Source organism: Clavispora lusitaniae (assembly GCF_014636115.1).
Source record: "Clavispora lusitaniae strain FDAARGOS_655 chromosome Unknown tig00000078_pilon, whole genome shotgun sequence".
NCBI lineage: Eukaryota > Fungi > Ascomycota > Pichiomycetes > Serinales > Metschnikowiaceae > Clavispora > Clavispora lusitaniae.
The window spans coordinates 836,740-852,545 of NW_027093977.1; the positions used below are offsets into that span (position 1 = coordinate 836,740).

Here is a 15,806-nt window from a genome sequence, read left to right on the forward strand (position 1 = left end):
ATTTTCTTGAATACATTCATCGTCATCTTACGTATCCACGTTGGATAAGAATATTTTTCGCCAGTAAAATGTAAATTAAGTACTTAAACACCAGAGTTAAGATATTTATCTTCTATAATGCACAATGACACTTAAATGTCGTCGATATCCAACTCATCGTCATCTTCGTCGTCGTCATCATCGTCACCAAACTCGAAGTTGACTTCTTCTTCATCATCTGCACCAAAGGTGTCAGTTTCGTTAATCTTGGCACTTTCTGGTAATTCACCAATGTTCTTTAAAGTTCTAGCCTCATCCGAGTTGTACTTGTGAACAACATCACAGAGATCGTCTTGGAAGTCTCTCAAGGAAACCAAGATGATGTCACCTTGACCCATCCAGACCTTCTTTCTCATTTTACCTCTGATGTGACCCATTCTTTTGATACCGTCAAAGCAACTGACTTCAAGTCTACCGTTACCTAACATCTTGGTAATTTGGGCATATTCTTGGCCTTCTTCTTTGTGAATCAATTCTCTTTTCTGACCACCGTTAAAGTTCTTTCCCTTTCTTCTGTTTTTACCTCCCTTTCCTTTCGAAGATTTTCCCATTTTGTAAGTTGTTTCAAAGGAGAAAAGAAAGTTCCGAGCACAAGAGAGAAAATTTTTATGCAAGCTACTTGCTAATGGTGTACTGGTGTTTACTTCCATGTACACTACACTACATGATGGCTGTACTACAACGAGAAGATAACTTATAAACTATGACTTTTTTTTCCGGTTAACATGTTGGGATAATCTTATCATTAAAATTCTCGATGTCGTTGAAGAGAGGTGTGTCCCTACTTTTGAAAGGAAGAAAACACTAAGCTTATTTACATTCGGCATGCAACATCTACAGCTTGTTGTCATTTGTCTCTACTCAAGTACTGTTTAATCTCTCAGCTGCTTGTTAATATAATCATGTAAGTATTTACTTTGACCCATTCCTTACTTCTTCACAAGTCACCAATGCTAATGTCAATATGTGGTGTACGGATGTGAAATCATCTTGACCAAATATCATTCTCACATACTAGTATAGGTAACCAGGCAATGGACTCTTTCGAAACAAGTACTCAATTTCAACAAATGTTGAGGGCTTTGTCGCCTCAACAGCAAAACCTCTTGCGAGCTGCCCATTTTGCTTTAAAGCACTCTGAAAACGAGGACTACCTTTATTTTGCGATTATGGATTCACTTGATGATCAAAAGGTTGAATTGAACATGAAATCCACCATCTTCCAATATATTGATGTCTTGATACACGAATCATTTCATATCTCTCAGCAGACAAATTCCCATTACAATTATCCCTATGTGCATAACTTGAAAACTTCATTACCAAAGATACTATTAAAGGTGCTACCAGCATCCAGCAATCCAAATCTCAACAATATTTTCAATAGTCTATGCAATATTTCCGAATCCCTTAACGTGAACTGCTCAGAGTATAAATCCCGCTATAAGAATATAGAATCATTACTCTCCAAAGAGGAACTTGAGAGCATAGATATGGATGTTCGTTATCCAGAAATCAACTTGGACGAGATTCAAATCGACGCGACTGATCCTGTCATCCAAGCTTGGGAAATTCTTCTTCATAGAAGAAAGCAGAGTCACTATGAGCGAATTAGGCTTTTGAAAAACAAACCTTATCGAGACGATGAAATTACAGAATCTGAGATGTTTTCCATTCGACCTTCGAGAGTAGGTGACCCTTCCAAAAAAGTAAACGAGTTGATGTTATCAAAGAAACAAATCCTTTCTCGAATGGAGGATGACAGAGAAACGCACAAAAAATCTAAGGAAACGCTTTGGGTTGTCAATAGACCGAGTGGTAAAAGTGCATTAACAGAAGTAGAGTTTGCCAATTATTACTGGAATAGAAGCGGCAACTATTCTGAGAAGATGAAAAATGACTTCTTCACTGCATTTGATGAGTTAAATAAAATTGCAGCAGCTAGTTACAAGGATCAGCAATTCTAATTCAATTTATGTATTTAATCTTACGCACGCTTATATCTTGAAATTATACCAAACAATTCGTTCTGGCCTAGAGCAGTATAGGAGGCGGACGTCCTAGTCTCATCACGCTCACCATGAACTGACACAGTAATTGCATCTTTTATGGTGCCGTCCTTAGTAAGATTGTTGACATACTCATAAATGGATTCATCCATTGGGTTGAGACCGCCTGAAAAGAAAAATGAAGTCACCAAATCTCCTTTTCTCTCCCGTTCCTTTTCATAGTTAATAGAATCAGTTGAGATATGGTTAAAAATAGTATCTGTTGTCGATTTGACAGGCTTCAAATTCCATTGCTTCGTCAAACCCTTTGCGTCCATTTCTGTAGTGTAGTAAGTCAAGATGAAATTCATGGCGCGTAAGGCTATATCCTTTTGTTGAACAACAACAGAGTTGTTGATTATCGTAGCATGAACTCCAACCTCTTCGAAAGCATCATTAATATGTTGCATGACATCGCCCATGACATCCATGCATCTCTTTTGGTCTATGACCATCGAAGAATCTGCCACTAAGCGAATTGTACATTCTTCGATCACAGCGATTGATCCCGGCAAACGTTCGACTTTGGCATGAATTAACAGAGAGACTTGAGGCTTCCAGTTGGCAACTTCGTCTTCCTCATAAACCGATATCCAATTTGATGAGCCAATTAACCTCACAAACCCGCCACCTTCAGCAATTAAACCGATGTTTATGACATTTTTGAAAAGCAACTCAAGCTCTGATCTCCTGATGATACTTCCAACATAAACATGGTTTTTTGGATCTGAAATAAGCTCTTGCAACAAACGACCAATTCTAGAATACTCCAAATATCCTTTACTAGGTCCAGATTGACTTCCAAACAAAGAATTATGAGCAGCAGGAGTATCCAAATTAAAGTAGAATAGCCGGCCGCCGGACGATGAAGTATAGAACTTCTTGAAAACTTCAGCATTGAAAGGGTTTTTGTTTGCCAGTGATTTTTCTTTATCTAATTTCCACGCTCTATTCACAGACTGGAGACATGTTTTAATCCAGCTCAAAGAATCATGTTTCGTTACCTTATCATAGCAGTTCTTCCAACGCAATTCCTTCTCCTTTCCTTCCATAGTCAATGCTGATTTTATTGCTTCGCAAAATCCAACTTGATCCCATGGGTTGATGAGAATAGCACCATTTCCATCACAATCGAGTAAAGGAGAGGACCCTGTGAACTCCGATAATACCAATGGTGACTTTTTATCTTTCGACGCGATAATGAATTCATGGCATGTCAAGTTCAACCCTTCTCTCATACTCGAAACAATGAAAACGTCTGCCTCACTTTGAAGCGCGAGGTACTGTTCGAAATGGATATCCTTGTTTAAGATAACCACAGGTTGTATGTCAGAAATATTTTCCGTCAATGAGTTGATTCTAGACGCAATCTGCATTACTTCTGCCTCATAGTTCAAATCATCTGAAGATCCAATGAATATTTGAATCAAGCTGGTCGTGTAAACAAAATCCGGATTCTTCAATAAAAATTTCTCGTAAGCTAAAAGCTTCTGTTTGACGCCTCTCAATTTGTCTAGCTTATCACGAGAAACAATGAGTCGTTGATCCTTCCACCTTTCTCTAATCATTTGTTTCCATTCCACCACTGCATCAGACTTTAACACTTTCTCCAATTCGTCAGAGTCAATACCCACAGGGATCATGTTGACTTTTGTGAAAATTCCGTCGTGGATTAAACCGAACTCATTTGCGTCGGATAACAATAATCTACTGCATGTTTGCAAGAAATGGCGAACATACTCTTCCGTTTGGAATGAAATGCAGTTTGCGCCGAGCATTCCCTCAAGTAAAGCCTTTCGTTGCGCTAAGCATCTAAAGACTTCTGACGACGGGAAAGAAACATGTAAAAATAATCCAATCTTTGCTTCAGGCAACTGTTCTCTCACCATTTTTGGGACCAAGAGAAGGTGATAGTCGTGAATCCAGATGACATTTTCAGGATCATCTGGTTCCAAGCCAGAATTCTCCTTTTTGTAAATTTCAACTATTTTATCCGCCACCATCTGATTTAATAATTTGTAGTAATGGTACGAATGGTCCTCAAAAGCCTTCGACTTTGGATCATCAGGGATCTGGTAATGCAATGTAGGCCACAATATTTGTTTGCAGAATGAATTATAATGGCCATGAAATGTCATGTCGTCGACTATGACGGGTTCACAGTTATAGTCTTTGGACATTGAAGATACAACCTTTTCAAGTACTTTTTCGGGGATAGCATCTGTGGGCAGAGACAATGCACCAACCCACTTGCGATTCTTCACCACTCCTTTCTCCCTAGCATTTCTAACGGCATTATACAAGGAGCCATTTCCCTGCTCTGTTCTCACGATTTTCCAAGGCGCATGTTCAAACACGTTATCTTCATTCAAAAAGCTGGATTCCAAATTTGGCCTGGAAAATCCACCGTAAGGGGCTAATTTCTCCTCTGCTGCATTTTCAGACAGGTCGAAATATCCTGCTTCTCCTGGAGCATTTTCTAACTCATCCTCTTCTGCGATAACTAGTGAATGACTACTGTTGTTGTTGAGGGCAAGCCCCAGAAATGGTTTACTACCAGATCCACGGCTGCGATGAGGCGCGTCGGTAAATGAGTTGCTTCTTGATGGATGGTTCAAGGCACTCAAGTTTGTTCCTGAGCGATTCATCTTCAATCCAAGAAGGCCAATCCCATCGGAATCCTTTTTGTGTTCAGACACCAGGCTAGAAACAACCGGTGACGAGTATCTCGAACGAGGTTGGACCAATTGAGGGCCTAGTTTATCTTGTAAGGACTCAGCTAGAGCGCTCCCAGATTCAGACGACAGTTTCCGTGACTTGTAGAAGAATTGCTCTGCAGTAGAGTCTGAAGTTTTCTTTCCCGAAAGAGGCGGAGTGTTAGCTGCTGGACTCTGGGCTGCGGTGGTCGCGATACTCAACGATGGAAGTATTGAATTGGTGATCCCCACAGGTGTAGGAGCCACAATTTCAGCCGACAGCAGCACTTGGTCAGCAATAAGTTGCAGGTCCTCAAACTTTCCATTGTAGTTACTGACCTGAAACTTTACTGTGTAAGGAGCAAATCTAAAATGTTAGTATAACGTCGGGACGAGTGGTTAAGACATGTACATACAAAGAACCAATGATAATAGTCATTGTTCAAAGGGTCGACACGTTCTCGGATTATCTCTTTTTAAGAAAAAATAAAAATTGTATAATTGTTGTTTGGAGAAACTTATTGGTTTAAAAGGAAGCGATCAAGAGAATCGGGAGCAAATTCGATGAAGTCTGACCGTATGATTGTTCTGGAAATCCTGCAGGCTGGGGTGCCTATACCACTCTTGCTCATATAAATCAGCAACCGTGGGCTATATTGCCGCAATCAATAGTGAAAGTTTGACAAATACTTTATTTTAATGCACTCGTTTGCCTAAAGGGGTGTCTATTCTTTCGTACTGACATTGTTTCATGTCGAAAATCTGAGTAATACTGTTTTTGTCTCGGGTGGGATTTTAACGAGCTCAAACAACGCATCAGGTGCCTTTTCTCCATACAGGTTGTTTCACTTCGCACCTTGCTACAATCTCCGATCTAATACAATCAATAGAAATGCTGAACTGTGTGTGTGACACCCATTGCCATCTCGGCGTGAAAGCCACAGTACAAGATGTTGAGAGATTGGTTTCATTCATCTCATCAGAAGAAAGTGATCAGAGGCCCCAATCTTTCAGCGTCATGTCCACCAATCATCTGGATCTAGCACTTCTCGAGCATCTAATTAAGCACGACCACACAAAGGCGATTATGCCGTACTTCGGTATCCACCCATGGTATTCCCATCTTTTTACACTTGATCCTACTCTAAGTAAGGAACAACATTATACTGAATGTCTTTCACCTGCTCCGGATGACCAATTGCTTTCTCTATTGCCCCATCCCATCATTTTGGATGCGCATATGGCTCGTATAAGACATATTGCGGAAGAATGCCACAGAAACAAAATCCGGTATGGAATTGGAGAAATCGGACTAGACAAGTCTTTCCGCTTACCTTCTAATGGTTTTTATGGAAACCAGAATGTATCAGAAGACATCAAACTAACTAAGTGCAAGGTATCTATTTCACACCAACTAAGAGTGTTGCAGACTCAGTTAGCCTTGGCTCATGAGCTTCAAGTGTCGGTGTCGCTACATTGTGTGAAAGCACATGGCGCTTTGTTTGATTTACTTAAACAGAACTACGATGCTATATCTCTCGTTGTTCTACATTCGTATTCTGGTTCATTAGAACAGGCACGTGTTTGGATTCGGACGTTTGAAAAGCAAAGTCGAAAAATTGCATTTTCTTTCTCCAACATCATAAATGCCGCAGACAACAAAGTGGACACACTTGAAGAGTTGGTGAAGTCTTTGAGTGATGCTCAGACTTTAGCAGAGACTGATTTGCCTTTAGATGAATATCTCCTACCCGGAAGACTGCAGGAGTACTATGAGCATTTACGAAAAGTATTGTCTACCATAAGTAGAGCGAACGGACGGCTGGTCGAGGAGGAATCTGAAGTGCTTGAGGATACTACTCGAGTACTAAATCTAATACAGAACATAGCTTAGTTTATTGATCATTGCTTATCATCACTTACAATCTGGACTTGATGATGTCCACGAACTCTGGCTTCAACGAAGCACCACCAACCAAGAAACCGTCAACATCAACCTTGTCCTTGAACTCTGGAGCGTTCTTGCCGTTGACAGAACCACCGTACAAAATTCTGACCTTTTCAGCCTGCTCAGCACCAATGGTCTTGGCCAAGTGAGCTCTAATTTCCTTGTGGGTGTCTTGAGCATCTTGTGGGGTAGCGGCCAAACCAGTACCAATAGCCCAGACTGGTTCGTAGGCAACAACAATGTTAGTCCAGTCGGAAACAATCTTGGAAACGGCGTCCAATTGTCTAGCGCAAACATCAATGGTGATGCCGGCCTTTCTTTCTTCCAAGGTCTCACCAATACACAAAATCACGCTGACACCAGAGTCCAAAGCAAACTTGGTTTTTTCGGCAATGAATTCATCGGATTCCTTGATGATGGTTCTTCTCTCAGAGTGACCAGTCAAAGTCCAGGTGGCACCCAAGTCCTTCAATTGTTCTGGCGAGATTTCACCAGTGTAAGCACCAGAGGCCTTGTTGAAAACGTTTTGAGCAGCAACAGCAACAGTGGATTGCTTGTTCTCAGCAACAGCTAAAGAGAGGTATGGAGCTGGAGGAGCAATAACGACTTGAACATCCTTTGGCAAGTCAGCCTTGTTCAAGTTGTCAATGATCTTAGTGATCGACTCCTTGGTACCGTTCATCTTGAAGTTACCACCGACGAAAAATTGACGAGCCATTGTAATTGATTGATATTTTTTTGATGTATATGAAAGTAGTAAATCTACTGAGGAAAGAAGAAAAGTAACGAAAAGTCGCTCGCACTGGTGCTATATATATTATGCATTTGGCGGTCCTCACCAGACGAAACTGTGTGGGCCGTTCACCTCCGAGGGTGACCGGGCAGTTTGTGTTCTGCATACAGAAGGCATGTCCAATTTTAAGTCTGGACTTGTGAAAGTAGGAGGTTTGACAAAAAACAACTTGAAGAAATAACCAAGCCCATTAAATCGCCCCGACAGTTTGCCTTGGTCAAATCATCGGAAGCTTTATCTTCCATAAACCGATACTTACTTGATGAGGGTAAAAGCAATGAGCAGATTTCTTGTAGTGCACATTATAGGAACCCCATCATGTGACGGATCCTTTCAAGCGGATGCAGCGACAGTATCTAGAACATGCGCTTAGAGGATCACTCAACAACCAGAGCTAACATCTTCCACGCTGTTTGTTACGCTTTGATTGTTCTGCATGAACTTCGAAAGTTGTTTGTACTTGTTCATGGATTGTGCATATGCTTGTTTAATTTCCTGATCTTTCACTCGGCTCTCCCGAATGGCTTCAGTTTGTGCCCGCAAAATACTGGCAATGTCAAGGTCTTCGGGATTCAAAAGTTTGTTCTTACTATTGAAGTTCACTTCCAGGGCAAACTCCTTTCGTAATTCTTCCTCGACATCAGAGTCCGGTAACTCATCCCAGGTTCTTAGCGGTGTTTTAAGTTGGTATTTCATGTCTGGGCCTTGCTTCATGACTAAGAACTGGCAATGTGGAATGTTTCTAAGAGACTCAAACTCCTCGTAGGTCCACCTAAACCATTTCATTAGAAAGACACGTGCCCAAATCCCGTGCGTTACCAAGACCAAGACATTGGGAAAGCTGTCCCGCAGAAACTGTCTGAATAGAGTCTCATTAAAGCTAGCAATCCGGTCATACACATCAGCTGCACTTTCCCCATGCGGGATTCTGTAAAAAAAGTGCCCGTAATGTGCTCGTTGTCCCCATATTCTCTCCATTTCTTCCGCAGTACTTTGGAAATTACCAAAATCCTGTTCTCTCATTCGAGGCTCTTCGCTCACTCTAAATTCAACTCCCTCCAAGTCTTCAATCCCATCAATAATACCTTGGCATGTTTGTCTTGCTCTCGCGTAAGGGGAGGTATAGAAAAGAACGCTTCTTGGATTCTTTCCGTCTTCCAGCTTCATGCCAAGCTGACTGAGAAATTCTCGTAAAACCACACCGGCATGGAGAGCCTGAGAGTGACCTTGCTCAGTAAGGCATACCTTATGGTTTGGAGTATATCGGTTAACCGATTTATCGCAATTCCCCTCGGATTCACCATGTCTGACTAATAGAATATACTTGAATGGTTAGTTTCTTTTGTCTCACTATGGAGACAGACTTATGGATTCTGTGAAGCAAGAACGAAAGTGAATTGGTAACGTACTTTTGGTCTTCCCATAGTGTAAAAATAGCAAATTTAACTTTGAGTATACCTAATAAGGAAAAGAGATGATGTTGTTTTAAAAGCGACAAAGTGCCTGCATCCGAAATTGTGATCACTCCATTACATCGATGTAAATAGCGGATCGCTTCCATTCTTCCATTGCGCATTTGCAGGAAAGATACACTATCTCCGGCCCCCGCTTGGAACGAAAACCTCAACTGAACACGGAAACACGAACGTATAATCAGGCCAGTTTTACTTCTATATTTAATTCTCAACTCCAGTGTCTGTTGCAGAATCTATAGGAAATCATATTGCTTGTAACTTGTATTAACCGGTAAATGAATTAATCTACAAATGGAGAACTTTCCCACGACATGAAGTTTTCACATAATTTTTAGTTGCTCGCAGTCAACTTTCTTTCGATGGCGAAACTCTTTACCAACTCCTCATCGCACTTCTTCAATATGTCATCAGCAAATTCGTCAATAGATCTAGAGTACAAAGTATTGTTGAATCTAGAAGGACCAGCTGGCAACTTGAAGATTGACTGCCATTCTTCTGGGTCCAATTCAGACTCCCCAATCTTAGCTCTTTCTGCGTTCTCCAACTTTCTGTTTTGTTTCCACTGGAGGATCTTGGTGTGCTCCTTTTGTAATTGTCTCTGGTAGTAGTTAAAGTTGGTTTGATCAAAGTTGAAAGAATCGATTTGGCTGTATAAGTTCTCCAACAACTGGGTGGTGATGTTCGAGTTGGATGAGAAGTTCAAGTTGTCAAACTCGTTTGCAGTAACTTCTGGTTCAGCGCTTGCCAAGTACAAGTTCACCAAGTGCTGGTTGTGAATGGTGATGCCAATTTCCTCAAAGATATTGAAAAATGACAACTTATGGGCTTCCAAATCTTTTGTCTTCCATTTACCTTCCAAGTAAGTGGTGAGAAAGTTCTCGGACAATCTGATTGCTTTCAAATCAACTTTGCCGATGGAAGCCATGTTGTGGATCAAAATGAAAGTATTTTTATTAGCCAACTGTTGCTGAGCCAATGCTTCAATTAACAGGGAAGTGACAAAGTTGCCTGAAATGGTAGATTGAAACCATCCTTGAAATTCTACACCCTGACCCAAAGTCTTCAAAGTCTCCAAGATTTCTTGTTGGTACTTGCTACCGCTTCTGGAACGCAAAGATCCACCCTCGTATTGATCTGGGTAAGGGAAAGGGTAAGCATGTGTGATATCAATCGATCCGTTGTCATCTTCAAAACCCAAAAGGGAGCCAGAATACAAAGATGGGTAGTTTTCAGAAGTGTGTCTGAGAACAGACAACAAAACACTACCCTCGATTTCGATGCTTGTGGCAGTTGGAGCTTGATAGACCTTGCCGGACTGTTTAGTTGCCATATTTGGTATGAGCTAAAGGTTAAGAACCGTAGTAAAATTTTCACACTTTTTTTGCACAAGTTGCACCCGTACACCTCAACACGTATGTATTTGATAGTGGGAGTGGGAGATAGAAGGGGCAGCAAATGCACTGGTCAGGCGGAGAGTCAAAGAGATAGGCTTGCCAAGGCATGTTCAAGTGACCTAGTCCATTTGACAATTGTGAAACAGAAGAAAGTGAATGAGCGTCAGTTTTTGACCAGTAATAGTTCCTTCAAAATATTTGACTTACAAAAGTATCTAATCAATGAGTGGATGTTAGCAAGTTCTCATCATTTTAACCTTTCGTATTCTGAACGTTTTTATGTTTTACATCAATATTTCACATAATGATCAAGTAATCTCAATTGTCTGGCGCGTTTCTCAGTTTTTAAATCATTTTTAGAATATTGTGTAAATAAAAACGGCAAATTTGGTCATAAAAAAAGGTGAGAGACAATTAATGCAGTTTATTCAGTGGTAATTTATCCATCCAAATAGCAGGAAGCGAAGTCACTATATTTTCAATAGATTTCATTTTCTACACCTGTAGTTCTTTATTAAAGGTCTTCTGTGAGTCAAGTTCTGGTTCTACGCAGGGCAATTTGCACTAGAGTTTGAAACATGCGAAAATTTTTATCTACACCAAACAAACCATGTCTGACCCAGTGAATGAAGTCACCGAACAAGTCGCCAAGACCTACTTGGACGATGTTACCGGAGAACACGTCTCGAAGTCTGAATTGAAGAAGAGACAAAAGGCTAGACAAATCGAGGCCAAGAAGGCTGAAAAGGCCAAGCAAAACGTGAACAAGCAACCAAAGAAGAAAGACATCATGGCTGACTTGAACCCTAACCAATACTTTGACATCAGATCTCGTCAAATCGAAGAATTCAGAAAGCAAAACAACGAAGACCCAGAAGCTTTCAACCCATACCCCCACAAGTTCCACCGTACTTTGACTGTTCCTCAGTTTGTTGAGAAGTACTCCTCCTTGAAGAGAGGTGAAACCCTCAAGGATGTTGAGGTTAAGGTCACTGGAAGAATCATGACCAAGAGAGAATCTGGCTCCAAGTTGAGATTCTACGTTTTGAAGGGCGATGGTGTCCAAGTTCAAATCATGGCTCAGGCTCAGGACGCTGAATCTTTGGAAATTTACGAGAAGGAGCACGAAAACTTGAGAAGAGGTGACATTATTGGTGTCGTCGGCTACCCAGGTAGAACTTCCCCTGCCAAGGGTGGTGAGGGTGAAGTTTCCGTTTTTGCTACTGCTGTCCAATTGTTGACGCCTTGTTTGCACATGTTGCCAACTGAGCATTACGGTTTCAAGGACCAAGAAGCCAGATACAGAAAGAGATACTTGGACTTGATTGTTAATGACTCTGTCAGAGACCGTTTTAAGGTTAGATCGGCCATTATTTCTTACATCCGTAAGTTCTTGGACTCCAGAGACTTTATCGAAGTCGAAACTCCAATTTTGAATGTCATTGCTGGTGGTGCCACTGCCAAGCCATTCGTCACTCACCATAACGACTTGAACATGGAAATGTTCATGAGAATCGCACCTGAATTGTTTTTGAAGGAATTGGTCGTCGGTGGAATGGACAGAGTTTACGAGATTGGCCGTCAATTCAGAAATGAAGGTATTGACATGACCCACAACCCAGAGTTCACTACCTGTGAATTTTACCAAGCTTACGCTGATGTCTATGACTTGATGGACATGACTGAATTGATGTTTTCTGAAATGGTGAAGGAAATCACTGGCGACTACAAGGTCACTTACCATCCTGATGGACCCGAGGGCGAGGCTTTGACTTTGGACTTTGCTAGACCTTGGAAGAGAATCAACATGATTGAGGAATTAGAAAAGATCTACAATGTCAAGTTTCCACCAGGAGACCAATTGCACACTGCTGAGACTGGTGACTTCTTGAAGAAGTTGTTGAAGGACAACAACCTCGAATGTGCGCCACCATTGACCAATGCAAGAATGTTGGACAAGTTGGTGGGTGAGCTTGAAGACGCATCCATTAATCCAACTTTCATCTTCGGTCACCCACAAATGATGTCTCCATTGGCCAAGAAGGACAGGAAGATTCCAGGCTTGTGTGAAAGATTCGAAGTTTTTGTTGCTACTAAGGAGATTTGTAATGCATACACTGAGTTGAACGACCCATTCGACCAGAGAGCTAGATTCGAAGAACAAGCCAGACAAAAGGATCAAGGTGACGATGAGGCTCAGTTGATCGACGAAACATTCTGTAACGCTTTGGAATATGGTTTGCCACCTACAGCCGGTTGGGGATGTGGTATCGACAGATTGGCCATGTTCTTGACCAACTCTAACACTATTAGGGAAGTGTTGTTATTCCCAACCTTGAAGCCTGATGCATTTACCAAGGGCGACGAGGTTCCTACCGCTTAGTTAATTTTTTAATACGCAATAAATTAGAGGTATTCACAATTAATCTCTTTGTTAATTTTTCTTCCGTTGCATCCAATTATATACTTATCTCTTAGCAAGACCACCGTTTCTTTTCATTTCCAAAGCTTTCTTGTATGGTGGTGCAGTTGGCATTTGAACTGGTTGTAGATTGCGTTTCTCGGCACTAGAGTTCAAGCTGTAAGTGGCGTCAGAATCGCCTTCGTTCAAGTCACCACATGAAATAAAGGTAGAGATATCTCTTTCTTCTAACTGAGGCAAGTCCATGTTTTCTAAGATGTAGCTTTTACCAATACCTGCATCCTCGAAAAACTCTTCAGTTGATTTGGTGAGCTCAAGCTTGGGATTCCAGCCTGGCCGAGGCGAGTACCCCAAGCAAACGATAAAAGCCTCCAACGAAGTACCACGGGAAGAACGAGGTTTAGCACAAATAACTCGTTCAAAGAGGTACCCTAACTGGCTGTAGAGTAAATCAATGTCTCTCCCTCTGAAAATCTTAGCCACGAACGTACCACCTGGCTTGAGGATGCAAGTAGTTAGTTGCAAAGCCGACAAGATCAACTGAGCTTGAATATATTCATCCAAATCATGTAATCCAGTCACATCAGGAGCACCATCACTACATACAAAATCAGCTGGTTCTCCTCCAAACAAATCTAAAATCTTCTGCAAAGTTTTTGGGTGTGTGATATCAGCCTGGATACACGTCACACCATCGATAGGTGCCATGGGTTGCAAGTCCACAGCAACAATTTTCGCTTCTTTCTTGTCCCCGTTTTTATTCAATTCCCGACTCAAAACTTGTGACCACGAACCAGGAGCAGCGCAGAGGTCCACCACTCTGCGAACCCCATCAAAGATGTTAAATTGTTCGTTGATCTGTAGCAACTTAAAAGCAGACCGAGCCCTCCATCCTTCTTCTTTTGCTCTCCGGTAATAGAGGTCTCTTTTATCCTTGCTAGCTTTTCCCATGCTGAAGTAGAAACTTATCCTATGGCATCTCAATATATCGATGCTCACCTGCAGACTGCAAGTTGACAAGACAAACCTTTAGATCACTGGTACCTACTTCCCATGCATCGTCTGGCTTAGTCACCATACAATGATGGAAAATATCGTTTTTACTTTCAAGCGTCTGTAGAAGGAAAATGGGGTACGGTTACGCTTGAGCCTCTTCGTTAAGCCTTTTCAAATGGGCAAACCTTCTCGTGGCTTATCCAAGGCAAACAAAAACATAGTCACTAGCAAACGGCATATACCAAACAATTTTTTACTAGTTTCCATGCATTTGGTCCTTAAAGGTGAAGTAATCTCTTCTTTCCCAAATATGCACGTGAGACATGTATGGTTTGGTTTGACTGCAGACAATTTTTTTCGCTCACCTACAACTCAAGACTTTGTTCAACCAACACTTGAAAATTGATGATGATCGGACGTTCAACTTTTAGGGCTGCAACCTGGTCTGTCCGTTTTTTTCGTTCCAGTGTGACTGTTAAAGAATCTACCGCACCAAAAGGCAAATTTCTTTCACCAAAGGAGCTCGTCAACAAGAAGCATGCAGAAGAAGTTGAAGCCAAAGAATTCAGGAACTCGCTATTGAAAGAAGAGTTTGCTTTTGAACCTAAAATCATAAAAGAAGATGTGGACACATCTACTAAAAGACCTATTCCTCTCAACGTTGAATTATTGCAATATAAACCAATGAGACTTCCCCGTACGCATGGCCATAAAGTCGCTGAGATCAAATTTAGAGGGTACGACGAAAAGGACATTATCAGAGCTTCTGAATTTGCCGCCAGAGCAGCTTTTTTCTTGGGAATTCCATGCTCCAAGGTACACACATTAAAGACGGAAAAGCGGTTGTACACAGTGATTAAGTCTCCGTTTGCTCAGGCTAAATCCAAAGAGAATTTCCATAGAGTCACCTTCAACCGGCTGTTGATCGCCTACGATGCAAATCCTGAAGTTTTGGATTTATGGTTGTCGTATATAAACAAGCATGCCTTTGATAGTGTCAAGTACATGGCAAAAGTTCACACGAGAGAATCGCTTGACTTTGCTGAGAAATTGGCCACATTGACCAGTGATGATATGAAGTTACCAGAAGCATACAGTTCAGATTCCACGGACCCAATTGCTGCAAAGGTTCAGGAATTATTGAAGTCGGACACTTTCAAACAGTATATCGACAAAGCAGAATGATGGCGGTACAAGCTTGCTATTAATGTACATAGTTTCCTTAATTCAGGATTTCAGTAGCTGTCGCTACTGTAGGCAACGATGATCAGCCATACAATTCCCAATCCTCCTCGTCGTCCTCCTCTTCTTCGCTATCATTGTTACGAGCCTTTCTCAATTCCTCTTCAAGTCTCTCTTTTCTGATCTTGTCAACTTCGTTAAGGTTGAATCGGCAAAGCGGACAAGTAGAGTTAGCTTTTAACCAAGGTGCGATACAGTCCAAATCGAATATATGCTCCTTTTTTGTCTTCCCTTGTACGTGGCACGGAAGTTTAACAACCAATGGGTAATCGTTGTCAACAAACTTATTGGTGCATATTGGACAGTCTGCCCCCTCCGCTAAATTTTTGACATCAACTCTTTCCAAAGAGTCCAAAAAATCCTCGGATATACCTTTCTGGGCACCAAAATCTGGGCCCGCACTCTCAAACGAAGAAAGGAAATTCTGGATTCTTTCAGATCCTTCATCATCAGATGACATCATTCGTAGAGCTCGGGTAAAGATCTCCCGACCATTAAGGCGTTCTCCATCTTGAGAATTATGGGACATAAACGAATCTAAAATTGTAGAAAGGGAAGGGTGTTGTCGCCGGGAGTCCGTATTCCTAGCAGTGTCTCGTTCGCTTTGTAAGTTATGATCATCTAGATGTTAGTATTGAGAGACCGTTGTAGAATTAGTCGAACGAACATACCCTCATAAGTAGACATTGTTGGACTCTCTTCTTTTAAGGATAAGAATTGTGGGATCGCGATCACGTCTCAATGTATCGCAGT

General features: G+C 41.4%; 11 protein-coding genes across 11 annotated transcripts; 4 read left to right on the forward strand and 7 right to left on the reverse strand. All coding sequences in view use genetic code 12, as the record gives it.

Annotated features, from left to right (window-relative positions):
* Window positions 1–131: 131 nt before the first annotated feature.
* TIF11 (Tif11p) lies at window positions 132–689 on the reverse strand (the record flags this gene model as incomplete). Its single annotated transcript, XM_002616400.1, has 1 exon — window positions 132–689. The coding sequence occupies one exon, from the start codon at window positions 687–689 to the stop codon at window positions 132–134; it is 558 nt and encodes a 185-aa protein (XP_002616446.1).
* A 384-nt stretch (window positions 690–1,073) lies between these two features.
* On the forward strand, window positions 1,074–2,006 carry FOB63_002555 (uncharacterized protein; the record flags this gene model as incomplete). Its single annotated transcript, XM_002616399.1, has 1 exon — window positions 1,074–2,006. The coding sequence occupies one exon, from the start codon at window positions 1,074–1,076 to the stop codon at window positions 2,004–2,006; it is 933 nt and encodes a 310-aa protein (XP_002616445.1).
* Window positions 2,007–2,026: 20 nt separating this feature from the next.
* On the reverse strand, window positions 2,027–5,222 carry TPS3 (trehalose 6-phosphate synthase/phosphatase complex subunit; the record flags this gene model as incomplete). Its single annotated transcript, XM_002616398.2, has 2 exons — window positions 2,027–5,150; window positions 5,200–5,222. 2 exons carry the CDS (start codon window positions 5,220–5,222, stop codon window positions 2,027–2,029), a joined length of 3,147 nt encoding a protein of 1,048 aa, XP_002616444.2.
* Window positions 5,223–5,675: 453 nt separating this feature from the next.
* FOB63_002557 (putative endodeoxyribonuclease) lies at window positions 5,676–6,677 on the forward strand (the record flags this gene model as incomplete). Its single annotated transcript, XM_002616397.1, has 1 exon — window positions 5,676–6,677. The coding sequence occupies one exon, from the start codon at window positions 5,676–5,678 to the stop codon at window positions 6,675–6,677; it is 1,002 nt and encodes a 333-aa protein (XP_002616443.1).
* A 25-nt stretch (window positions 6,678–6,702) lies between these two features.
* Window positions 6,703–7,449, reverse strand: TPI1 (triose-phosphate isomerase; the record flags this gene model as incomplete). The annotated part of the gene is made up of 1 exon (XM_002616396.1): window positions 6,703–7,449. One exon carries the CDS (start codon window positions 7,447–7,449, stop codon window positions 6,703–6,705), a length of 747 nt encoding a protein of 248 aa, XP_002616442.1.
* A 456-nt stretch (window positions 7,450–7,905) lies between these two features.
* FOB63_002559 (acid phosphatase) lies at window positions 7,906–9,100 on the reverse strand (the record flags this gene model as incomplete). Its single annotated transcript, XM_002616395.2, has 2 exons — window positions 7,906–8,847; window positions 8,930–9,100. 2 exons carry the CDS (start codon window positions 9,098–9,100, stop codon window positions 7,906–7,908), a joined length of 1,113 nt encoding a protein of 370 aa, XP_002616441.2.
* A 230-nt stretch (window positions 9,101–9,330) lies between these two features.
* Window positions 9,331–10,329, reverse strand: FOB63_002560 (uncharacterized protein; the record flags this gene model as incomplete). The annotated part of the gene is made up of 1 exon (XM_002616394.1): window positions 9,331–10,329. One exon carries the CDS (start codon window positions 10,327–10,329, stop codon window positions 9,331–9,333), a length of 999 nt encoding a protein of 332 aa, XP_002616440.1.
* A 674-nt stretch (window positions 10,330–11,003) lies between these two features.
* On the forward strand, window positions 11,004–12,776 carry KRS1 (lysine--tRNA ligase; the record flags this gene model as incomplete). The annotated part of the gene is made up of 1 exon (XM_002616393.1): window positions 11,004–12,776. One exon carries the CDS (start codon window positions 11,004–11,006, stop codon window positions 12,774–12,776), a length of 1,773 nt encoding a protein of 590 aa, XP_002616439.1.
* An 84-nt stretch (window positions 12,777–12,860) lies between these two features.
* On the reverse strand, window positions 12,861–13,766 carry TRM7 (tRNA methyltransferase; the record flags this gene model as incomplete). Its single annotated transcript, XM_002616392.1, has 1 exon — window positions 12,861–13,766. One exon carries the CDS (start codon window positions 13,764–13,766, stop codon window positions 12,861–12,863), a length of 906 nt encoding a protein of 301 aa, XP_002616438.1.
* A 450-nt stretch (window positions 13,767–14,216) lies between these two features.
* Window positions 14,217–14,996, forward strand: FOB63_002563 (mitochondrial 37S ribosomal protein uS10m; the record flags this gene model as incomplete). Its single annotated transcript, XM_002616391.1, has 1 exon — window positions 14,217–14,996. One exon carries the CDS (start codon window positions 14,217–14,219, stop codon window positions 14,994–14,996), a length of 780 nt encoding a protein of 259 aa, XP_002616437.1.
* Window positions 14,997–15,078: 82 nt separating this feature from the next.
* Window positions 15,079–15,582, reverse strand: FOB63_002564 (uncharacterized protein; the record flags this gene model as incomplete). Its single annotated transcript, XM_002616390.1, has 1 exon — window positions 15,079–15,582. One exon carries the CDS (start codon window positions 15,580–15,582, stop codon window positions 15,079–15,081), a length of 504 nt encoding a protein of 167 aa, XP_002616436.1.
* Window positions 15,583–15,806: the final 224 nt, after the last annotated feature.